This window comes from Pyricularia oryzae, chromosome 4 (assembly GCF_000002495.2).
Source record: "Pyricularia oryzae 70-15 chromosome 4, whole genome shotgun sequence".
In the NCBI taxonomy this organism is placed as follows: domain Eukaryota; kingdom Fungi; phylum Ascomycota; class Sordariomycetes; order Magnaporthales; family Pyriculariaceae; genus Pyricularia; species Pyricularia oryzae.
This window is the reverse complement of record NC_017851.1, coordinates 2907596-2931905: the sequence shown is the minus strand read 5'-3', so window position 1 is coordinate 2931905 and position 24310 is coordinate 2907596. Positions and strand designations below refer to the sequence as shown.

The following is a 24310-nucleotide window of genomic DNA, read 5'->3' as shown; positions in this document are numbered from 1 at the left end:
ACATCGTTAGGTATGTAGTTCAATTGTCATTTTCTCCGGGGGTTAGCTGGAACAAACACATGCATATAGTGTATATTTTACAAAGTCCCATCTAGCAAAATGATGGCTAACCCCGACCGATGCGATATTCAAGAAAACACAATCCAGAGAGCGCCATCAGGATGGTATTTACCAAAGCGTCGGAATTCATCGATCCCTTTGGGTTATTAAACAATATTTTGAACACCTAGCGCTAATGCCATACAGACCAGAGATCGGAAAAGTAACCAAAAGAAAGCAAAAGGCTAGACGATGCAGATTCTTAGATAAGAATCGACCGTTGAAACATGTCCAAAGAAACGTCAAATAAAAAAACCAAAAGACACGGTGCTCTGTGAATTCAATGTGCGCTTGCAAGGACATCGGCAGAGCATCACAACCAGTCAGAATACAGTGGTACCCGGCACATTAAGGCCACGGAAACCCAATATCCATTGGGTCTATTTCAGTTCCAGACAGATGGTCTGATTCGTCGGTCCATTCCAGCTCGTCCCAACCTGTAAAATCAAACCCCTTGGTCTTCTGCTTCGCTTCGTTCCTCTAAGACTCATATGTCGAAGAAGAGTCGTGCTTGTCATCATTCTCCAAGATCCTGAGAAAGATGCCGTGTCAGTTGAATCTATCCAAAAAGTCCAAGTATTGAAGCAACTTACGAGTATTGTCTGACTAGATACCCTTCACCTCCGGTCTCCATATTGATGTTATACACATAAAACTTGCCATCGCTGGTCACCACCATTACCTGCGGGCTGCTGCTGCTCATGGCAACCACGCTACGCAGAGGCTCGCCCGCGATGGGGAGAGAGGGAGTAGCACCTGGGTTGTTGTGTTGCCTTGCGGCAGAGGACTTTGGGATTTTAATAAATGCAAAGTCGCGCGCCGGCTCCCACATTTCCGTCACAGTCTGTGGCAAATACGAGCCGACAACTCCGGCAACGCTGCGGCCCATAATCTGTGAAGAGCGACGCAGGATGTTGCTAAAAGACCCGCTCTGTCTCCTATTGGCGGCGGTTGGGCGGTCCCTAGGAGACGGGGACCCGGCAATGTCGTTAGCTTCACTGCCGCTACCAGGCGATTCGTTGCCACTATCGTAGCTTCTGGATCTGGACCAACGGTCTGCGCGTGGCGAGCCAGTGATATCCTGTCCTGGGCTGGCTGCTAGGACCTCTCCTGCACTACCGGCGCCAGCTGCACCCGACGCCCCGTTGTTCGGACCGCCGAGGCGGAAAATGTGCACTGTATCGGATGTTGACGAGACGCAAAGCAGGGTGGAACTGAGATTAAACGACATGCTATATATTGTCGAAGGATAGGTGCCGCGGCGGAACTGGTATAATTTCTGGCCCTTCGGCACGGTGAACACTCTGATGATAGTACCAGTCTCGGAGGCCGTCGCCAGCAGCGTGCCCTCGCTGTTTATGGCGATACAGGAGAGGGGCGAGCGGTGTGCTTCGATAACGTTGACGGCTTTCAAGGTGATGGCGTCGAAAATGAGAACATCTCCAGAGGTTGGAGGGATATATGTTGGGAGAGGGGGCGCATGACTGGGTCTTTTGTCGTCCTTGTCCTCTCGTGGCTTGGGTAGCGGGTAGGCTAGGAAGCAGTTTTCGGACGAGGGTGAGAGCGCACATATGGCGCTGGGGTTCGGGGAGGTAGCTATCGTAAAGAGGAGCGACATGTTGGCAATGTCGTAGAGATAAATTTCATCTTCGAGGACAACGGCAAGTCGCTTGCGGTTCAGCCTGACGGCGAGCACGGCGGATGGGAAAGTGAGTTCGCAGATAACAGAGCCTCGCTTCGTGTTTTGTATTATCAGATGTCTCGGGGATAATATAAGGGCGACGAGAGAGGTGGAGAAGAGCATCTCGATTATCGACACATTGCCGTCTTCGCTCGAGAATATCTTGGAGAACGGTTCTGTGTGGTAGATGCGGAAGCCTCTCGAGGTTCCTGGAAGGACAGGAAATTAGTCAGTGGGATTAATGGCTATGGGTTTGATGTGAGCATTTGTTCGTCCATACCGACCGCCAGGCACCCATGGTCCTGGTTGAATGTGATGAAGTTTAGCGTTGCAGTCGCCATGATTCCGAGCAGCCGGGTTCTCTTTCTTGTCCACTGTCTATCTAATCTAGGCACACCGCAGACAAGTCGAGTTTCGGCCTTTGCAAAGCGAAGCGGCCCTCAAGGGGCAGGCTGAGGTACACGGCGAACTAGGCAACTGGGCCACGGAGGTCGGGCTCGGACAGTAGCCTCTCGCTTCCAGATCCGGTCAGAGGAGCCGGTGGTAAGAGCTCGGAGCCGTAGTGTCGTCGGCAAGTCGGCTATCGTAGGATGGCTGTGTGCACCAGCATAGAGCTCCAGATATAAATGGGAGTCGTTTTGGGGTAGCCGACACAAGAGGTAGAAGCAGATACGTCCTTGAAAGAAGCTCAAAGCACGCTCGATTGGTCTGAACGCGGGGGTGCTGCAGGAGCTACTGTACAGAGTTAATCTAGGTACCTAAACAAGGTGCCTCAAGATAACAGCTAGCTGCAAACAGGCAATCAAAGCTGAAAGGCTTCCCGAGATGTACAAGCATTAAGTAAGAGCCAGCGTTGAAGTGTATGACCGGAAGCTTTGGTAAATGCGACAACAAACAATTACTTTCGGAGAGAAGTCAAGAGTTCGCATCACACGAGACCCAAGGCCAAGCGAGCACAGCAGCACTAGGAAGCTCTAGGCAATGACGAGCGGGGCTGGGACCACCCCAGTAAGTCCTCGGAATTGACAAGGATTAGTGCACGTGGAGAAACATAGTTTGCTACCAGCACCTTAACAAAGAACGTTGGCCAACGTCACGTGAATAACAGCGTTGTCTCTACTAAGCGCAAGTTATTTTACAGTGCGTAATGGTCCCGTTAAAGAACTGTGAAAAACAACGGTGGTAATTGCGCGAAAGGGAATTAATCAAATTTGTGATTTTATACAACCTTTTAATGCGCGCACTGGAGCCAACGAGAAGAATAAACTGCTTTCAATATGAAGAATCCAGCTACCAAAAAGCCAAAGGCCGCAAGGCAAGATGAGCAGGTCATGGGCGTAAGAGCAACAAAATCCCTATTGTTTCCTTGACTTGTGTTTTTTTTTTTTTTCTTTTCTAAACATTGCCCCTCATCGTCGTTTACAAAGCGGGAAGCTGATTACTAGCATCCGCCCACGACCTCGTAGACAAACAATAGCAGTATCGTTTCAAAACGCAGCGTTGAAAAGATTTACTATCCAGATGAGCCTCACTTTTTCCGGTACTTTGTCAAAAAGTTCCAGAGGCGAGCTCCATTGATCAATCGCGGTTACTATTTACGTCTACATCTCATCGACTGTGTGGTCAGGGATTTTTTGAGAGAACCGTTGGCGGCCGACAAGAAGACCAAGGTGGTAGTAAACCTGGGCTGTGGAAGGTCAGTGACTCCGCCAGGTAAACCTTTTCAAGGAGAATGCCATAGTTGCCAGTTTCTCACTCTTATGGATCTTCTAGTGATGTGCTCCCCTGGCAATGTCTTACTCGGTATTCCAAAGACTGCGACTCGGTTTTGTTTGTTGATGTCGACTTTCCAGACTTGATCCTCCGGAAACGGAATGTCGTCTTGGATACTCCTGAGCTCAAGGACCGTTTTGCGCCCCTGGAGACACTCGACACTCCGCCCGTGTTCTTACGCAGCAGTCGATATGTCCAGGTTGGCTGTGATCTCCGTGACATAGGTTCTCTACAGGCAGCGTTGGAGTCCCTAGTAGACATCAAAGCAACGTCCTTTCTTTTTGTGGCCGAGGTATCCATAACATACATGGAAACTGATGCCGCCGATGCAGTAATCCAGTGGGCCAGTACTTTGGGGGACTGTGAGTATTTTTCCTATTCCCCTCTCCTCTGCATCTGGTGTGTATGGAATCTTATTGAAAGGAACCATCGTGAAATTCATCATCACACAATAGCCACTTTCTGTCTCTTGGAACAGATTCTACCCGATGGTCCACGGCACCCGTTCGCACAGACTATGATCAAGCACTTCGAGCGGCTCAATACGCCGCTCAAATCCATCGACAAGTATCCCACACAGCAGAGTCAGTCTGAACGCTTCCAACAGAGAGGCTGGTCAAATGTTCATTGCTGGACCTTATGGCAGGCGTGGGCTGACTCCCGGTTTCTGACTGCTGAGGACCGCCACAAGCTCGATGACGTCGAGCCTTTTGACGAATGGGAAGAGTTTGCGCTCTTTGGGAGTCACTATGTGCTGCTACAAGCATCCATTCGAAATCATACGCCATCTCCAGAGGCCAAGCCAGCCGGTTGCCCGAGCTCTTGCCCGCCTCTGCGATCCCTTGACGTAAACCTGCATCACGATGAAAGCCAGGGCACACAAGGGCCTCGTCGCTTCGGGACCGCCATGGTGGCTCGGGATGTTTTGGGCCAGATTCACATCGCCAACGTTCTCGGCACAGGCACGAATGTCAGGCTAAGGTCCCTTGACCTGTATAGTCCTTTGGGCTCAAATGAGGACGCTGGGTTGTTGAAATGCAGTGGGCCTGCTAGCCGCTTGTGCCATGCAATGACAGATATCGGGAACAGTGGTTTTCTCCTATCTGGAGGCAGAGCATCGCCCACAGCCCCCTTGGATGGATGTTGGGTCTTTGAGAAGGGCGTGAACGATTGGCGTCGAACCCATGATCTCCCAGTCCCTTTGTACCGTCACACCACTGTGAGACTCGGCCACTCCAGCCTCGCTCTCGTATTTGGCGGAAAAATTGGAGGCTCCAAAGTATTCGACGGCTACCTGTTATACCATCCCCAAAAAGGATGGATTAGGTGCAAAGTCAAGGGCGACGTAGCTCCTTCTCCCGTATTTGGAGCTGTCGCTTTCTGCTCCAAGGGTGCTGCCGGAGGATCGCTGCTGTTCAGGGGCGTACTGGCTGGAGGTATGGCAGAGGAAGGTGTGACAACCGACCAAATACTTCGCTGGGAACTGGAAGCTGGAGGTTTTGAAGTGAGTAACGAAGTCTTTTGCGAGAACCCCTGCATTACCCGGCAGGAGTGTGAAGCTAACCAGTCTTTCAGACACCGTCTATCTCATTCAAAAAACTGGACGTGGCCACTGGAGAGCGCAATCTGATCAACAGGTTTGGTGCTAGCTGCATCAAGCTGAACGAAAAGTATCATGTTATTATCGGCGGCGTCAAGAGTACCAATTTACTTCCACACGACCACGACATCCTCATCTTGCGGGATGACGGGGCCAGTACAAGCTTGTCTATTCACAGCCGCGTCAACTTCCCAGTGTACCGCAAAGGTTCTATACCTCGGCACTTGGCAGTCGGTTCGTCTATAGCGTGTACTGAGCGGGGCCAGGTCATCTTGGTTGGAGGAGGGGCTACTTGTTTCTCAATGGGCACATTCTGGACCAAGGGAGCGTATACGTTTCTCATCGACCCAGAGCGGCTGTCTAATCTGGACACTGCACCCTATAGCTCGGAAGATGCTTTGCCAACCCAGATTAGCACAGAGGCCGCATCTGTTCAGAAAGAAGAAGACATTATTTGGGCCAGCTCAGGGGCGGTGCTCATCTCGGATGCGGACACAGGCGTGCTGGATTCAAAGTCGGTAACTCATCAAGAGGCTGCTCAAACTAGCTCAGAGATTCCTCGAGTTAGGCTTGCCTCAAAAGAGGATTTTGAGCAGGTTCTGCGACGAAGAAAGCCGGTGATAATAGAAGACGCTTCCCTGGGACCCTGCATGACTGCATGGTCTGACGAGTATCTTGTTGAGGCAGTTGGTGCTGATAGAGAAGTATGTATCCTATCCAATTATCTTTGGAAAGTTCATATGAGCGACTAACATGCATACCGACATAGGTATCGATACATGAATCCCCCAGTCAAGTGATGGACTTCAACGCCAAAAACTTCCGCTATGTCAACAAAAGATTTGGCGAGTTTGTACAAGAGATAGCGAGCGGCCAGAAGCTGTATCTGCGCGCCCTCTCTAATGACGAACCAACCGCCAGAGCCGCCAACCTGCAGGATGACTTTCCCCAGCTTGCCAAAGATTTCGTCCTACCCTCGGAGCTGGAAGCTGTGCGCGAGAACCTCTTCAGCTCGGTGTTGCGCATGTCTGGGCCGGTTAACATGTGGCTGCACTACGATGTGAGTTGAGTTCGAGGAGCCCATGATACAGAGGTGTGCCATGGGTTCTGCATCTTTTTGAAGCTTCGCCTGAACTTTTGGAAACTGACTTGTTCACGTGGAAGGTCATGGCAAATGTGTACTGTCAAATCAGAGGGTCCAAGCGATTTATTCTCTTCCCACCCTGCGACGTCACTGAGTTATCAATCCCGCCTGGAGGCTCCAGCTCCAGCATCGATGCGTTCGCTGCGACGCCAGCGCGGACGCACCCCCACGAGGCAACGCTCGCTGCGGGCGACGTCCTCTTCCTGCCACCGTTATGGCTCCATACAGCGACTCCGGCATCGGACTCCCCCGGCGTGGCAGTCAACGTCTTCTTTCGTGACATGGACGCAGGTTACAGTGCAGGTCGCGATGTGTACGGCAATAGAGACCTCGCGGCTTACGAGAAGGCGAGGCGGGACGTCGACAAGATCCTGACCAGCTTCAAGTCGCTGCCCGGCGATGCTAGAGAGTTTTACCTCAAGAGGCTGGCTGAGGAGCTCCGCCGAGGGTCGATGTCGGGCGCTTAAGATATTTGCTGGATAAGGGAGGGGAGTGCAAGGCCTGGATTTGGGTGACGATCAACAAACGGTGACAGGGCTGATAAGATACAAGGGGGGGGGGGGGGGTTCTTGGATGTGAGCACAAGACGAAACAAGACTGTGCCATGGTCAGTCGGAACTTTTTCCAGCTGTTTCTTCTTGCGCCGTATGCAAAGTAACAGTGCAGAGACCTTGGGGGTCTTTATCACTATCTTGCTCCTGTAGTGGGGTGTTTTCGCGTTAGTGGGAGTGTGTACATTTGATTATCCCTATCTTTGTACCCAACAGTTGGACCCCCTATGAGACTCAAACTTCACTCATAGTAAAGGCGATGGAAAAATAAAACTAATGCGTAACTTTGCGAATCGATGTATCAATCAATTATGGCAGGTACTCGAAAGCTCCAAGTTGCTTCTGATATACCCACCCATACTTGCCATATTACCCCTCGTATAAGTCGACCCTGGCAACCGCTGCAAGCCACTAACTACCACGCAGCCACTGTGGATCAATGCACGTCGGGATGCTTGTCGGATCATCCATGTGTCAATTCAATTCTTTCGTACCTTGGACTCCAATGAGCACCGACCCGCTCCAAGCACCTGCAGTCAGCTTGTTGTCGTAAAGACTTTTTTTTGTTCGGATGGATGGATTGGATACCAGTCAAAATGGAACGGCGTGGAACGATGCAACACGTGTTGCATTAAAAACACCGTCAAAAACGAGAGCTCCCGTCAATGACTAATGCCAGTGACGACTTAGGTATGTAAATATAGCCTGCAACAACATGCACAGTAATGGGCACACGTTATAGTAGAAGTTGCCTTTCAGGTACCCACATTGGCGACATTTCATACTTTTGCGATTTCCGGTTTGCGACGGACTGGATCTTGCCTGATGCAACCTGCAAGGCGGCGGGGCTCCATGCTCTGCTCAAAGCCTCTCTCAAGTCGTATTCCGACCGCGCGCACCGAGAGAACAAGCATCGGGGACAAGCATCAAGCGTTTGAGCTAGTTGCAACATGCCCTGCATTACCTCTTGTCTCTAGCCTCCACACTGGCAGGCATCAACATTAACTATCCCAGAACAGGCGAAGATATGGATGGGTGAGAGAAAAAAAAAACATGCAGCTAATTCCAATCAGTCGCCTCCCTCACATCATCTTGTGGTATGGTATTTGTTGGGGGTGTCTGGTGACATCATATAATTTATTGGTTGTCGACATCCCACTCAATGCAAGACATTTTTGCCCGATTAACGGAAAGCGTTTTCGCTGTCTGCCTAGTCCAGTCTACCAGCTGGCTTCCTGGGTACCTAACCTAAGGCAACTAGCCGTCCTAGCCTATGTGATAATGTACGATGGTTGTGCATGATGCAAAGCAAACCCAAATACCTAGGTAGGTACCTACCTACCTACAATTCAACATGGCACGGGACTAGCCTCCATCCATGCCGACGCCCGCCTGCGCGAGAACCCGCACCGAGGCCAAGTCGAAACGGCCCTAGCTGATCAGCGCACCGCCTGCCGTGCTGACCCGGCTGTGACAAGAACCATGTTGATCTGAATTAGATTGGACTCAAAGCTGACTTTGATGATTGACATGGAAATTTTCCTACTCCATCACAAAAGTCCCATGCATCCCGCAGGTGGAGAGAGAGGAGAGGGGGGGAAGGGGGGTTTGTTGTTTGCTGCGGCTGACTCCTGCTTTTCTCCCTTTGCCCTGCATGAAGAGAGCTTTTGGACTGTTGAGTGACTGACATTGGCTCACTTGACTTGACTTTTTTAGACCCTTTTGGCTGTTGTCGTTTTTTTCCCCCACACCACCACCTATTTTTATTTTATTCTATTTTTTTGTCTCATTAATCTCTTCTCATCTGTATTTTTTTCCCACCTGCTCTTACTGAGGCACATCCCATATCCCCTCTTCCCTGTGTACTGCCTCCAGTTTCTAGAGGTTTTTCCTCATCCCCTGGCATAAACTCTCCCTTTCATGTCCCTACGTGACGTTGAGCCTGAAATTTCGCCACCAATCTGCATCACGCTCGGAGACCAAGGACTTTACGTCAGGCACCCTTACCGCGTAGCCTACCGGCACCTAAACGCCTCGGAAATGTCAAGATACGACCGCGAGGACGACGGCTACTTCCGCCATGATCGTTACGCCAGCAGCAACGGCGGCGGACACCTGCATCCTCCCTCGTCGCACCAGCGGCCCCGCTCCATGCCGCCCGTCCCGGGCGAGCTGGTCCGCGGAGGAGGAGGGGGAGTCCCGCTCATGTCGTCCGCCTCTACCCGCTACGTCAGCAGGAGCCGGAGCAGGAGCCGCAGCCGCAGCCGCTCGCGCGACCGCAACCGCGGCCATCATCATCACCACCACCACAACCCCATCGACCATGCCGAGCACGCGCTCAAGCACACCTTTACGTCGTCCAACTCGGGGATAGGGGTCGGCCTCCTCGGCGCCGTGGTTGGCGGCCTGGCGGCGCGGCACATTACAGAGGCCTCGTCGTCCTCATCGCGGCAGGGCCATCATCATCACCACCACCACGGCAGCAGTCAGCAGGAGAAGAAGGAGCACGACGCCAGGCTGCTAGTCTCGACGCTCGTGGGCGCTGCGGTGGGCGGCCTCGGCGCCAACGCGCTCGAGCGGAGGATCGAGCACAATCGCGACAAGAAGATTGAGCGCGAGGAGGAGTGGAGGGGCAGGGATCGCCGGGTCGCGCGCAGGAGGAGTAGGCCGCTGCCGCGCGAGGGACTCAACTCGGACTATTACCGCGATCACCCGAGCAGCCCCGACTTTGAGCGGGATCACGTCTATGACGACAGAGGGTCGAGGAGGAACCTGGAGTACTATTGATGAAGGATCTGAAGACGCCAGGAGCTGTCTAGCCCTTCTTTGTCTGTGTTATCTATAGTGGGAATTCCCAGGTAACCTAGGTTGAATCCCTTTTTTTTCTTTCTTTTTTCCCCCACCTTTCTGTGCTTGTTTTTCTATATATTTTCTTTTTCACCCTTGTTCTCCTCCAGTGAGACAAAGACACATGTAAACATGACGCATGATTGGATGACAACGATAACATTGGCTTTTGAACGGGTTCGTGGGATTGATCGACTTTGTGACAAGTCCCTCTTGCTGGTACTACATAGAATTACATTGGTTGGAATGTCATCAGATCACATCCTCTTTGTGTCCGGTACAAATCCCCTCTTTTCCCTCCCTGCTTGACATCAGTTTCCTTGATCGACTTTCTTTGTACCTTTGAAGCAACTTCAATTTCTCTCAGGAACTGCTTTACCTGTGGCTCAACGAAAGCTGTCTTGCATTATCGAAGAAAACTTCTGATAGCCTTGCATCCTCCATTTCAAAAGGCCATCGAGTCGCAGAGGAGACCGGTTGAGTGCTAGTTGAAGCGAGGCAATCTTTTACACCGACAATAGGTTGATTACTGAGTGCGGCTTGCTCATCGTTTCCTTGCGGGGCTCTGGCTCTGCCAACGACGATCGCTACAACGCATCTGCTGGTCGCGCGAGCGACCGGTACAACGTGGCGAGCCGTGCGCTGGGCTTTCCGAGCCATCACCACGGGCGTTATCAGCCGTCTCCGGATGGACGTCCTTCTCGGGGTTCACAACCAGCTTGAAGAAGCGCACCGTCTCGTGAAGCTGCAGCTGCAGGTGTTCGCGACAGCCGAGGATGTTAAAGAGCTTCTGCGCGTCGAGTAGCTGCTTGGCCATGACTAGGTCTGGCTGGCAAAAGGTACGAACCCGCATGGCGCGGGCGTCGGTCTTGACCATTTCCAGCAGGCCCGTGACCACGGCGGGAGAGGTACAGTCGGCGCCGTAGAACTTGAAGTCGTACAGGTGCAGCAGCATAATGTCTAGCTGCGTCTCCAGGTCGTAGCGGAAGCCGACCACGCCCGGCCGTCCCTTCTGCCGCCAGGCGTCGGCCACCTTGCTCAGCTTGTCCGCCTGCACCCGTCCGGCTTGGAACTGGGTCGTCAGGTATCCATCGAGCGCTGTCGTCATGAGGAACTCGAGCTCGCAGTAGAAGAGGCTCTGCTCGCGGGGGTTGAGTGATATATCGAGCCGGTTAGGGGGTCGCTTATTCGAGGGGCGGTGCGGCCCGCGAGCAGACGTCTTCATGTCGGCAAGCTCCACAACCTCCTTGGCAACCTTCTTCAGCGACTCAAAGATGCCCTTCTTCAGAGGCTGCTGCTGAGGAGCCGCGCTTGCGTTGCCATGGCCGTCCTCTGTGGGGACTCCCGTTCGCTCCAGCCAGCCGTGCTCACCAATGAGGACTTTGCGACGGGGTATCTTGTCTTCCATGCTCTCGATATAAGGTGTCAGTGGGGAGTATGTGCGTGGAAATCGTTCAATCTGGCCGATGCCCGTCTTGATGGACAACAATTTCGGGTCGCCGGGCTTTTGCGCCTGCGGCTGTTGGGAAAGGCCGCTTCTGCTGTAAAGAGACTCGTACTCGGCGAGGGAACGCAGAATATCGGCTTCCGCCATGGCTCCGGCAGCGTTTCGTGCGGGTAAGGGTGTGAGGTGCGCCATTGATCCATCGTCGTCGTAGTCACCCTGCTCTTCGAAGACCGAGTAGATAGAAGATGATGGGTGTTCTTGGAAAGTTACCCGCGATGGAGAGTCGTCCCTGGTCGTGTGAGTTATCGTCTGCCAAGACCGGGAATACGCCGAGCTGTCATCGTTGCGCAAGATCTCAATCGGGGTTCTGCGATGCGAGGGACTGCCCTGTTGCTGAGCAGTCATTGTATCAACCAACGGATGTGGTACACCTCGACGCTGGGCAATGGAGCTGGTCGTGTATGGAGAATACCCATCGTTGACATGCCTGCCCTTTTCTGTTCGAGTGAATTTCTTGACAGGGGATCGGGAGCGTAATGAGCTTGCAGCTCGGTCGGCGAAAGAAGCCGATGTATCGGCCTGCATGGTGCTCGGCGCATGTTGTTCATTGTATCTAAAGTGACTTCGGCTCCGGGTGCTCGCATTTTTTGTAACCAAACTGTCTAGAACATCTCTCTGGGAGCGCACCAACGGCGGAGTGGTCAATATCTCGTCCTCGCTGAACGCGCGGATGTGAGAACGTTGAAGCCCTTCTTTGGCGACGTCTGCGTCTCTGCCCCTACGGCTTCCTTTGTGGGGAGAGTTCGGGCGAGATATTCTGTCTGAAATGTTAGTTCTTGAAGACGAAGCAAGCAGCTTTGGAAAGTGGGCTCCTACACTTCAGTAAGGCGATCCATTTGGGATTCGGTCAGGCTCAAATGTAGTGTGACTCCATGGGCAGAAAACTCGTCAGGCTGAGAAGGAGGTGATGGGATCTTGGCAGGACTGGAAACCTCGATAAAATCACCACGAATCGGAGTCGGCGTCGAACCTACTCCATAGGTCGATTTGAGACGGTGCGGAGAGCATGGAGGGGTGACACGCTGTTCGCGGCGGAAGTTTGATCCCAGTGATGCTGTGCCTCGAGTATCCTGTCGATAATCCATTGCTTGGAAACTCAGAATGTTGGCATTGTCAATGCTCTCGTGGAAACAGCGACTTGCAGGGGCCTTGTTGCAGCTGGCTGATGGCTGGCTAACGCTGAGAGGTTTTGCAGATTCAGGTTGATAGGTTGCACGCGAAAGCAGTTCGGGTGGGAGTTGTGAACTAGATGTAAAGGTCTGGTCGTTTGTTCCCTTGTGACCTGGCGTCCATGATGCGGTCATTTCCTTGGGCTGCAAGCCAAATTCCTACCCCGTGTTTTGTGCGTGGTCAGGATTTAAATGTCTGCTCTGGCCTCCCTGGTTGGTTCTCTTGCAACCAGTCGACAGAATCTCACCTTGGCAGTCTTTTCTGGTGCTTGCTCGTCCTCGGATGTCGTACATTTGGAAGGTGACCTTGAATCAAGCTTGAAAGGGCCAAGCTTGCTAGGCAGTGAGCCCACGTCTGTATCCGAGTCCATGAGTCTTTGCGGTTGATGATGGTCGGTGCTTGCTTGGTTGACAGTTTGGGTGTCGCCCGCCCCATTTGATTTCTGAAGAAAAACAGCCTAGCCTGCTCGGAGTGGCAGCCCGCCCACGAGGTGCATTTCCCGCAGAAAAGCGTGCGCTCTCATTTGAACCTCACATTGGGTCGTTCCGCATCCCATATTCCGTCCTCTAGCCTCATCCAGCGTGTACTAAACGCTTTCCAACCATTTTGATGGTATTTGAAGTTTCACTGCAGCCGCAAGTTCCATGAAGGGATTCGGCAAGCACCAGTTTGATCTCAGAACTCGAATGGCCATATTCCATATTCGAAGGATTGGTACTACAAACGATTGATCTGTGAACCATCAACATTTCGAATCGTATAGAATTCATTTTCGATCCATTTGACAATGAGATAGAGAAAAAACGGAAGCAGGCTAGTTATCTGAACACCGCTGTTAGCATTATCTGTGTTAACTTCTCAATTACCTCATCAGTGCTGACCGTCTACAACACTGTCACCGCCACAATGTCTGCCTGAGATGTCCCGAGAGGATTGCATGTTGTAATCATCGGTACGAGAGTAAACAAACCATCAGCTTGAACAAAGGTTGCCTCCTTTCAGGCGGCTGAGTAGGTCCGTCAAGGAAATCGAAACAATATACGGTCCGCATTTCTTCGCTATGCCTACTGGTCGAGGTCAAAGCATGCATCGATGCGGTCACCTCGGAGTTGTGTGACTGTTAAAGGGGTACCATTGCATAACAAGGTTTTTTTTTTTTTTTTTTTTTGTTGCTTGCTCATAATCGCACTAACGACTGACGTATGTATAGCTTGTCATCCAACAATTAACTTTGGGATCCCTTAACTTATTGTCAAGTAATTACCTCTTTGAGCAATGCAAAACAGGTGGCCAGTTCCCAAGGGAAAAAGCCAAACTAAATCTAGACTAGAAGTCAATCATTTCTAGACAGAGTGGATAGGTAGGTAATTAAACTACAACCTTATCTGACCGACAATTGAACGATATCGCCCGGACCACCAAATCACGGTACCGTGAAAAGTTGCCGACGCAGACTCCGAGTCTCCTTGCCGCTTTCCACGGATCGGTTGTCAAGCTCGGCGTTGTTGCAGCTGCGGGAAAATTGAGCCTCCTTCCTCCTTCTGTTCTAGCGTCAGGTCTCGCCCTTGATGTTCCCACTTGAGCTGACAGGGAGTTCCTGGTCATGCCTTCAGTGAGGGTGCTAATTACGAAGTATTTTCTGCCTAGAAAAAAATGCGAACAGACGAGCACAGCATAAGTGGATGTGCTGAGAGCGATTGGCAGCTAATAATGCAGCGTATATATGATCAAACAGAGACGGGACTTTTCTCCGTCCCAAATTCCAGTCTACAAACAAACCAGCAAGCCAGGTATGCGATGTTGAAAACAGTGGGGTTTTAAGGGTTCATGTGTTGAATATTCGGAACTGGGTCTCGGCCGAGACAATTCGAGAGACGCACATAATGCACACTTCTAAGTGCATCCTATCGGGTTAGGGTCAACATTTTCAGACCAAACTATAACTGCATTCATTCCTTCCCCACATCACGTGCTAGCATTCCATTGCCGACCAACACAGCCGTTCTGCCCAAGATCCCCACCAACCACCACCGACTCCAGCTAGTCAACCTCGAATTACCGATCTTGAATCCCGCTTCCATTTCTGGGCCTGACGCAACGCTGTGCCCGCCAATGCTCCCTGCTGAGGTTGGGGGGGTCTGTTCGGGTCATCATGGGTTGTTTTTTTTGCTTTCTTTTTGCTTTTGATCCCTTGCTTGCTTGGCAGCCCCGATTGAATCCTCGTGTGGTCAGAAGAGCAAAGAATCCTCTCAACACAGTGCCTGCAAGCACATCAATACATACCATACATAATAATACCCGTCCCCACGGGCCGTGAGGCTTGGTGCTGCTTGATTGTGGAGAGGTGACAAGGGACTCCTCCACTGCCCGTGAACAAGTATCATCGCTGTGTTCCCCGGGACCCCGTCGTCCTTGATTAATACAATTACCCGAAGGTCCCATTGGCCACTGCCGCGCTGCCGAGCCGAGCGCACCTCTCTCTCGGGTCGACATGTCATGAGTTATTCCAGTTCTCCATCTGTGGTTCGATCTGGCCGTCATTTATTATCGGGCGCACCGGCCGCTCTTTTTCAACTACTTGAAACATAATTACCATCCATCCTCAACTGCTCATCTTTCCCATTATTGAATCCCGGTTTCCCTTTTACTATCCCATACCTACAGTCTGACATTGTGTAAAACAACGTTCAACAGAAAGACCTATCATACATAGGTTTAGCAGTCTTTGGCTCTAGCTAGTCCTTTTTCGTCGACCATTTGCTGCACGGCGTCTGCGGCCTAAGACGGAAATCTGCATAGAACCATATCGACGAGAGCCAATACAATTACGCCCACACCAGCCCTACTGTATATCTAGGTACCGTGGACAAGGCCCCGGTGCTTTTGCGAATTTTCTTTTCGTCTAGAACGATGGTTTCCACAGATTCCCGCAGCGACTCCCCGACAAACTATGACATAGGTAAATAGTTACTCACATCAACGTCAAGACCCTCAAATATGTAAAGTTTTCTTTGCTGATCATGTACATCTGTTTGAAGTCATTGTTGGTGCCGGCCCGGTTGGGCTGATGCTCTCAACATGCCTTGCTCGCTGGGGCTACAAGATCAAGCATATCGACAACCGCAGTGAGCCGACCGTCACAGGCCGTGCAGATGGTATCCAGCCACGCTCCCTGGACTTGCTCCGAAACATGGGGCTCAAGTCTGGCATCATGAAGCACAAGCCCGCCCGCGTCTTCGAGGTGGCGTTTTGGGACCCTTCAACTGCAGACGCATCCAAGGGCATCACCAGGACCGGCACATGGGCAAGCTGCCCCAGTTTCATTGATGCCAGGTACCCATTCACCACTCTTTTGCACCAGGGCTTCATCGAGCGAGTTTTCCTTTCAGACCTCGAGGAGAATGGAGTGCACGTACAAAGGCCGTGGACCATTACTGGCTTCACCTCAGACGAGAAGAAAAACCCAAATTACCCTGTCGAGGTGCAGCTGAAGCACCTTGACGGGACCGCCAGCGAGACGATCCGGGCCAAATATCTGTTTGGTGGCGAGGGAGCTCGTTCATTTATCCGAGAACAACTTGGCATCGGCATCAAGCACAAGGACCCAATCTCACACGTCTGGGGTGTCATGGACGGCGTAGTCCAGACAGACTTTCCCGACATCAAGGTAAGGCAGCATGTTCCTAGGCGGCCCCTTGTGGCACGCACGGTGTAGCTGACGCGATCTGCAGATGAAATGCACAATACACTCGCGCCACGGTTCAATCATGGTGATCCCGCGTGAGAACAATTTGGTGCGGTTATATATCCAGATAGCCTCTTCGACTGATCCGGACTTCAACCCGCGTAAGACTGCCACCGAGCAGGAAGTGCAGGCCTCAGCCAAGAAAATCCTCCAGCCGTACTCGATAGAATGGGAGCGAGTGGAATGGTACTCTGTCTACCCCATCGGCCAGGGTATAGCTGACCGCTACACCCTTGATCACCGCGTATTCTTGGGAGGAGACTCGTGTCACACTCACAGTGTAAGTAAATCCGTGCCTGATACTCTAAAAAGAAGTAATAGCAGCAAAGAATGCCTTTGGCAAAATCAGCCAACTAACTTCTCAAACAGCCCAAGGCCGGTCAGGGCATGAACACTGCCTTCCTGGATGGCCAAAATCTCGCATGGAAGATCCACGCGGTTGAAAGCGGATTTGCCAAGAGGAGTTTGCTTGAGACCTATGAGTCGGAGAGGAAAGCCGTTGCCGAGACTCTGCTTGATTTTGACAACAAGTATGCTAAGCTCTTTTCAACCCGCCCGCCTGATGCCAGCGAAGTCAAGGCAGCCTCGGAGGACCATGGAAACCAGGGAGGTCACGACAACGACTTTGTACGAACGTTCAAAGAGTCTTGCGAGTTTACCAGCGGCTACGGCGTGGCCTACCAGCCAAACCAGCTGAACTGGTCTCCCAGTCACCCCGCTCAGTCCAGCACCATCAACCCCGAGGGCAATAAGCTGCGGCCTGGACGCCTCTTTATCAACGCAGACGTGACGAGAGTCGCCGATGCCAACGTGGTTCATCTGGAGCAGGAGGTTCCACTCAACGGCTCATTCCGCATCTTTGTCTTCGCCGGCAAGCCTTCGGTGACCAAGCAAGCCCTCAGCGACTTTGCGCGCAACCTCCGTCTGAAGGGATCATTTTTCAGCTCATACCTCCGCTCCGACATCGACAAGGTGTCGTACCACGAGAGGCATAACCCACACAGCAAGTTCTTTACCTTTTGCACCACGTTTGCCGCTCCGAGGAGCTCCATCGAGATCTCGCGCGACGTGCCCGACATCCTGGCGCGCTACAGCGACCACATTTACGCCGACGACAGGATCCACCGCGAAGGCAGGGGAGCAGGTCCTGCCATGTCTGCGCACAAGAAGATGGGCCTGGACGAGGAGCGTGGAGGCGTGGTTGTGGTGCGGCCTGATGGCTACGTGGGAGTGGCGACCAAGCTCGTCGAGGGCAGCGGCACCGTTGATGCCCTCAATCAGTACTTTGCTGCATTCTGCACACAAAGAACTGGCGCTGCTACGGCACAGCTGTAACCCTTTCTTTTTTCTTCTAGTTTTCTCATGATGTGTGTTTTGAAAGGTAGGAGTAAAGTACAGACATGTTTTTTTCTTTCTTCTTTTTTTTTCTTTCTTCTTTTTTTTTCTTTCTACGTGCATAGGGGTCGGGTTGGTGGGATACTGCATCATCCTAATGAGCATATCGCAAGCAGGCATTATTGTTTCGTAAATAGAAGCGGTCACGATACCAATTTTCATGAAAGGAGTACTAGGTGTTCATGTGAAATTATTGACCAATAATTGATCGACTAAATGGTGATTTTTATCTGGAGTTGAAGGGGGGATCATGTGGCACCTTGATACAACTGGTCTTCTTGATCCCTAGATAGGTTTTTCCTCCACTGGTTTTACACATTCCCAAAGCGTTGTACTGATGTTGAATGGTATCTGTGAATTCAACATGCTAGTAGCCGTTATACCACCACCTTTGTGTGGTAAAGCAGTCGTTTTCTTGGTGCTGTTTGCCCCTACGAAGCTACCCAAACCAGCGATGCCATCATAGTACGGCCAATAAATTCTGAGGGGAAAAGAAACAAGCAAACAGAGTCCTGGATGCTCGCTCTTTCTGCTGTCCGCCGGTCTCGGCAAAACTTGCGAGGTCCCAGTGGGTAGCGTACGGTGCCAGCTGCCATGACGACCATGCCCTCATGGTTGTCCATATCACATCTGGCTCACTTTCTGCTCACTTTCTGCTCACTTTCTGCTCACCTTTCCCTCGCCTTGAAATTTACTATGGCTTGCAAAACCTGAGTCCGACAAAGTATCCCACCCAGCTCGACGCAAATTCTGTGCTTTCTGTTGAGGGAGACCTAGAGTTTACACATAACCATCACAATCTTCCAACCATTCTTCATTGCCTTTGTCTATTGACTCCATTGATACACCTGTACTCCACAATAAGTTCTTTTTGATCAACAGAAATATTGCGATCCCCCTCCTGAACATTTCCACATAACTTCCTCTTGATTCTTGATAACGTTCTTCACTCACATCTTTCTTTGATCGCCAACACAAGGCCGGATCTTCTTTGTTTTGCGAAGCAGATATCTACAGCCATACACCCTCAACCATCTTTCTATTGCCCTTTGATACCTCCACACCATTCTGGAACAACAAAACAAAGGAACAAGGCAACCCTCGATCATAGAGATCCAGGATGCCACCTGAAAGTCGCAGAAAGCGTCGGGCTTCGTGTCTGGCAGCTGACAATCAGGTCGTCCAAGCTGTTCCCGGAGCATTCGTCGAGGTTGTCCGTGGAGATTTCAGCCATGCTTTAGCACCTGCAAATTCGACTGCATCTGCTACTGCAGCTATGCCTACAGTTGCGCCTGCAACTCCATCAGTGGCCGAAACGGTGCCTACTGTTATAGAGCCAACTGACCCTACGCCCACCCCGGCTGAGCAGCAGCCACGGGGAGGAATCTTACGCTGGATATCCGGCTTCATCACTCCGGTCTACTCGTTTATCCGTCGCAGAAACAACTCTGGTAAGTCACAATGCCGTGAGGACAAATGTACATCCACCAATCTAGAGCCCTATGTGGCGTTGTCCTTGCCTCCCCTCCACCACTACTTCTCAAAGGTTCAATGACGAAAACATTAATGCTTTGTTCCCGACAGAAACGGATACTACTACTTCAATACCCGAGGCTGAGCCTCGTGTCAAACGACGCAAGCTCGAAGAGGCCACCTTTGCTGTAGCCTGGGCTACCATTCCGAGTACCCGTATCGGCATTGAGAACATCGAGAAGGTTCGCGGCTTCATTAAGCGCATCAAGAGGCATGCCGATGAGCCCTATGTTACCATCGCTCACTACAACTTTCCAGGCCCGATCGAGGCCTTCAGCAGCCAGAAGACATATGATAAGGCCTTTAAGCTGCATTTAACAATGTATGATAAGCTGGAGGGCTATGATGCTGCAGATGTTGTCCTCCCAGAGATCTTTAAGCCTCAAACCGAACTCCTCAAGTCGCGCGACATTATTCACGGCGACTTCCCGGACACAAACAACGTCCTCAGTGCCGATGTCCACGACTGGATGATTCACAAGTATAAGGAGAACACCTGGAGAAACTTCAACGCTGCAAAGGCTGAGTTTGCTGCGGTTCTGGACCAAGCAATCAAGAGTCTGCAGTTCATGTACTGTGAGCAATCGTTCTCAAACGTCAAGGGCCTCGTGGGCCACCCGCTCGAGTCGTACGACATTGACATAGACGAGCGACGAAAACACGGAATCGCCGCCGACGTTTTCGAATTTCTGGGACAAAAGATGGAAAAGTCAAGGCTCCTGCGCGAGTTGGTGAAAGCGCCGGCTGAGGCCATGTTTTCGGTGGCGGCTGATTGTCGTGCTCTCGAGGAGACAAAGCCGGTCCCGAGTCACGTTGTCTTTGAGGCTGCAACCGTTGTGCCCCACTCTTTTCGTCGCCGCCAGGAGGCCCAGGACCAACCACAAAGCTGGACGGTCCACATGCCAGCTGACCGCATGGGAAGCTTCGACGAGAACCCCACGGTCGCGCTTCGCGATAAATACCTGCGCGATCACCGAAGGACGTTTGCCCCGTCACCCCTGGTGCCCCTGAGCAAGCTCCCGCATCAGCCGCATCGCAGAGAGTTACAGCAGCCGTTCAACGTGAACCGCGTTCCCAATTCGAGTCTGCAACTGCCAGCCACTCGCGGTCGCTTGTACGGCAACCGGCCACCAAACCTAAACCAGCCATACAGTATCCATCGTCCAGTGTACAACTTGCCCCGTCGGCCGTTGTCCCTGCCTGAGCACATTGCAGCAGCATCAAATCCACCTCCCCACGTCAACCCTTTAAGACGCCTTGAGATCAAAAGGCCCCAACTTGGAGGCCGTGGTGGAATTCTCAAGAGGGTTGCACCAGTATCCTACGGACCTACCGGGCACCGCGTTCAATTCCACGATCAATTCGAGGAGATTGACTTTTTTACCGGTCAGCCTATCACGGCCGGGAGGCGTACCATCAGGACCACCGCCAGGACACCAGCCACACCGCGGCCCGTCACCAAGAGGCCCAACACCCCCAGGCCTGCAGAAGTCACCGCTGCTACCGACTTTAACTGGCAAGGTCACTTTGCCGTTCCCGACGACACTGATTCTGAGTCTGACGACGACTCGGAGCCCTTGGTCATCCAGACACCTACTAAGGCTAGGCCTGCGGTTGTATCATCGCTTCAACCCGCCCAGGTCGCTCAAAAGGAGCAGTCATATAAAAGCACCTACCAATTATCGGCCCCACTTGCCCAGGCCGTTCAAGAGGAACAGCCGGCTTTCAACTGGGCTGGTCACTTTGCTGTGCCTGACGACAGCGACAGTGACAGCGACAGTGAGGACGAACCCGCTGAGCCCATTGAGTTTGAGATTGCGCAACCTGAGCACATCCAGCTTGAGACACCTAAGCTCACTGAGGTTGAGATTGAGCAACCTGAGCCCATTGAGGTTGACGAGCCCACGATCAAACATCATCATCAAATTTCAAGCCCCACAACTTCCCAGACGAATGTTGTCGGCGAGCCCCCGGTGCGGTACGCCGAGGAGGTTGTTGCGCAGTCACAAGTCACGCTGCCCCCCATTATGACCAGTCATTCACCCATTATGGATCCTGTAGGCTCATCGCCATCTTCACAGAAGAGGCAACATGCAGCCACTATCTCTACTCGGAATGCCTCTGCTTCTTCTCCACTTCGCCATATCACAGACACAGAAGAGCCGAAGAAGTCCTCAGTGTCAGACTCGTCAATTCATCCTCATAAAACTAGCGTCATGTCAGAACTAACGACTACCAAGCCCATAAAGGCCAAGAGTCGTTACATACAGTCATTGGGTCGTGGTCTCACAAGCAGAAATATAGCCGCTGCTCCCAGACCAACAAAGCGCAGGGGGGCTGCTATTCGCGCCTTACTTAATGCGAAGCCCGATAATGCAAAGACTGATTCGCCCATGCCGGGCTCGTTCCCGGAGGCCGACATGGAGGTTGATGAGAATGAAACGACAGAAAGCCCACAGAGGCCTCGCTTTAGACAACCAACAATTTCCACCACAGAGTCACGTTCGGCATCTACCGCCTACTACAGCCCGCTAGACCCTGAGAAGGTACCAAAGGGCGAGCAACTATCTCAATCCCCACGGTCTGATCACAAGACCCTCACGGCAGAGGAGAGACGTCGGGATCTTCTCGATTTCTTTGACAAGGATTATACCAAGGAAATAGACCCCAACGGCTTTTTGCTCGAGTCTGATTTATCTTCAAAACTTACCGGAAAATCCCGGCTTCTCTTATCGCAAAGCGACTCGTCAGACTCATCGTCCTCCTCGGAGTCAACGTACAGGTCAGTTTCGCCGATTCACCAATCCAGCGAATCCGAGCTGCAGCCTTCGTTCGGTCGCCTCAAGATCAGCAATTTTAAGGACCATCAGCTTGCATTGGAAGCGCAGATCGGAGAAGAGCTCGAGCAGCATGCAGTGCGGGAAGAGAAGGAGCGTCTCGCCCGTGAAGCAGAGAAGGAACAGAAAAGGCTTGAGGCGGAAGAAGCTGAACGTCTCCGTCGGGAAGAGCAAGCAGTGCTCGCAAGGACCGGAGGTCTCCGCCCGCCAAGGGCCATCATGATCGGCGGCATCTCCAACGAATGGTACCACAGAATCATGGACACCATGAAGGCACGGGACAACCAAATTCTTGGCAAGTCAGGCGAGGGCAACGGCATCGAAGCCCATTCCTTCAAGACTGTTGTTAATCCAACAGCATGGCTGGACGATGAAATCATCAATGGAGCACTTTCACACCTCGCAAGGTTCATCAACGAGAGGGCAGGGATTAAGGATGTCAGGGCACAGACGCCGAAATGCGTGCTTCTAAACTCACACTTTTACTCCAACGTCTCGAGGTCCAAGGGACTTGGAGATACCAACCGATGGATGAGGAGGCTAGGCGTCCGCCCAGACAACTTGCTTAGCGTGGAGACGTTCGTCATCCCCATCAACCTTGGCAACAACCACTGGACGCTGGCAGTTGTTCGCCCACTCAAGGGTGAGGTCGCGCACATCGACTCGATGGGCTTGTCGGGCTCTGGCCAGCGCGCCGTCACCGATATGTTGATGACCTGGTTACGCACATTCCTCGGCAACAGGTTCGACGAGCGTCACTGGAAGACTCGGAATTTTGTCTCGCCCGTGCAGACAAACGGTCACGACTGTGGCGTCCATACCATCACCAGCGGCATGTGCATCGCCCTGGGTATTGACCCCTCCTCATACAAGCCTGCGGATATGCCGCTCCAGCGTCTGAGGCTTGCCGGAGTTCTGATGAACAACGGATTTCATGGCGTATTTGACCTGTCCAAGCTGTAAAGCTGAGAAGCAACGGTGGATGCAAAAGAAAAAAAGAAAAAAAAAGTAAACGAATTCACATGGCTGCATTTTCCGGCGCGATGCATTTCAAGGGCTTGTGGGAATACCAAAAACGGCATCATTATATCCAGAAAGGAACGGTTTTGTTCACAGGAGCTTCTTTTTTCACTCTCGTCTTGTCTCAAGTTGAATGTATGTTTTTTTTTCTCCCAAGAGACATCACCATGACGCTTTATAGAAGGGCGTTTTTCTGAAGGATCGGTTGAGTCCAAAGGCGTTTGAGGCGCTTTTCCATGTTTAATATTGTCTCTGTGGTTCTGCTGTATTCCTCTCACTCCAGAGGCTTGCGATGCATCAAGGCGTTTGTTTGGGTCTCTTCTCTTGTGTATGTCGGTCTGGTTTCTTTTTTATTTCTCACATGTCATCGTGGGTACGACGTTGTTGTTCGATATTCCCCCATCTGTTCCTGATGCGATACTTTCTTTTCATCTTTTCTCTCTACGCCGACTTTGCCGTTCGTGTTCGTCTAGTCTAGTGTATAACATGTCTACCCAATCTTCCGTGCAGCTTCCAAGCTTACCGCGCGCGGCAGACAAACTGATTTTTCCCCTTTTTTTCTTTGACACAAATAAATGGCAAGACTTTTATTTTGGGCAGCACCTGAGAAAAAATCGTACCACGGCGCCTCTTGTGACTAATGCATGGCCAGTTTTTTTTTTGCTCTGGTCTTCTTTTTTGCTTTTTTGGGGGTGCACAGCTGTATAGCTCGGACGGCACCCTGCATAGGTAAGGCGGGCCACGTCGTGTCATTCCCTTTCTGATGCGCCTTATTGTGGTGTGGTACAAAACGTGGCCCTGCGTGGCGCGCGGTTGAATGTTGAGCCCTGGCGGGTAAAGGATGAAGGGGGTAAAGGGAAGGGTGATACTTTGTACAAGGCGAACGACAACATCCCTCTTGTCAAACTCAGTGGTCTGACTTGCGGAATAGGTATTTGCCAAACGGCTCACCGTCAGGACACGAGACATATTAATGACCCGTACTTGGGCATTCGTCCGGTAGTGCGCGCTTGGGTGACCCTTTGAATTTCCTTTTTCCTGACAAGCAAGTTTGCGCGTAGGCGTGTCCGATACCTAGCAACGGCTGACAACATGGAAGTACCAAAAAACGTCGGCCCGGCTTCAAAGACAGAATAAAAATTAAAACAAGTAATAAAGATAAAAAAAAAAAAAAAAAAAAACCGGTCAGCACATCAGCACATAAGCACATGGCGCCCACGTGTGGGTGTGGATGGAACAAGCAAACAACGCGCCATTAGGTCCCAGTGACTTTGGACCAGGGGCTTGGCTTGGAAGGTGAGTTTTGGCTGGACCAGTATCCGATGCTAAGCGCCAAAATTTTCATTAAACATTACAGTTACAGCATGGCATAAGCGACCTTGCCCCGATTGCCCATTGAAGGGGTGAA

At 51.8% G+C, this 24310-nt stretch overlaps 7 protein-coding genes across 7 annotated transcripts; 4 read left to right on the top strand and 3 right to left on the bottom strand.

Annotated features, from left to right (window-relative positions):
* Positions 1 to 48: 48 nt before the first annotated feature.
* On the bottom strand, positions 49 to 2705 carry MGG_03139 (autophagy-like protein 18). The gene is made up of 3 exons (XM_003716810.1): positions 2061 to 2705; positions 693 to 1989; positions 49 to 631 (listed from the first exon to the last, which is right to left on the bottom strand). The coding sequence occupies exons 1-3, from the start codon at positions 2119 to 2121 to the stop codon at positions 580 to 582; spliced, it is 1410 nt and encodes a 469-aa protein (XP_003716858.1). The 5' UTR covers positions 2122 to 2705; the 3' UTR covers positions 49 to 579.
* A 209-nt stretch (positions 2706 to 2914) lies between these two features.
* On the top strand, positions 2915 to 6901 carry MGG_03140 (leucine carboxyl methyltransferase 2). Its single transcript, XM_003716809.1, has 7 exons — positions 2915 to 3117; positions 3247 to 3476; positions 3554 to 3915; positions 4009 to 5057; positions 5129 to 5857; positions 5923 to 6213; positions 6318 to 6901. Exons 1-7 carry the CDS (start codon positions 3058 to 3060, stop codon positions 6762 to 6764), a joined length of 3168 nt encoding a protein of 1055 aa, XP_003716857.1. The 5' UTR covers positions 2915 to 3057; the 3' UTR covers positions 6765 to 6901.
* A 1051-nt stretch (positions 6902 to 7952) lies between these two features.
* On the top strand, positions 7953 to 10287 carry MGG_03141 (uncharacterized protein). Its single transcript, XM_003716808.1, has one exon. It carries the CDS (start codon positions 8769 to 8771, stop codon positions 9633 to 9635), a length of 867 nt encoding a protein of 288 aa, XP_003716856.1. The 5' UTR covers positions 7953 to 8768; the 3' UTR covers positions 9636 to 10287.
* MGG_12770 (uncharacterized protein) lies at positions 9858 to 12993 on the bottom strand. Its single transcript, XM_003716807.1, has 2 exons — positions 12019 to 12993; positions 9858 to 11959 (listed from the first exon to the last, which is right to left on the bottom strand). Exons 1-2 carry the CDS (start codon positions 12504 to 12506, stop codon positions 10240 to 10242), a joined length of 2208 nt encoding a protein of 735 aa, XP_003716855.1. The 5' UTR covers positions 12507 to 12993; the 3' UTR covers positions 9858 to 10239.
* Positions 12994 to 14321: 1328 nt separating this feature from the next.
* MGG_17139 (uncharacterized protein) lies at positions 14322 to 14865 on the bottom strand (the record flags this gene model as incomplete). Its single annotated transcript, XM_003716806.1, has 2 exons — positions 14322 to 14510; positions 14656 to 14865. 2 exons carry the CDS (start codon positions 14863 to 14865, stop codon positions 14322 to 14324), a joined length of 399 nt encoding a protein of 132 aa, XP_003716854.1.
* Positions 14866 to 14876: 11 nt separating this feature from the next.
* On the top strand, positions 14877 to 17709 carry MGG_03143 (phenol 2-monooxygenase). The gene is made up of 4 exons (XM_003716805.1): positions 14877 to 15331; positions 15411 to 16039; positions 16104 to 16397; positions 16487 to 17709. Exons 1-4 carry the CDS (start codon positions 15283 to 15285, stop codon positions 17450 to 17452), a joined length of 1938 nt encoding a protein of 645 aa, XP_003716853.1. The 5' UTR covers positions 14877 to 15282; the 3' UTR covers positions 17453 to 17709.
* A 923-nt stretch (positions 17710 to 18632) lies between these two features.
* On the top strand, positions 18633 to 23463 carry MGG_03144 (Ulp1 protease; the record flags this gene model as incomplete). The annotated part of the gene is made up of 2 exons (XM_003716804.1): positions 18633 to 18963; positions 19097 to 23463. 2 exons carry the CDS (start codon positions 18633 to 18635, stop codon positions 22843 to 22845), a joined length of 4080 nt encoding a protein of 1359 aa, XP_003716852.1. The 3' UTR covers positions 22846 to 23463.
* Between the last annotated feature and the right edge of the window lie 847 nt (positions 23464 to 24310).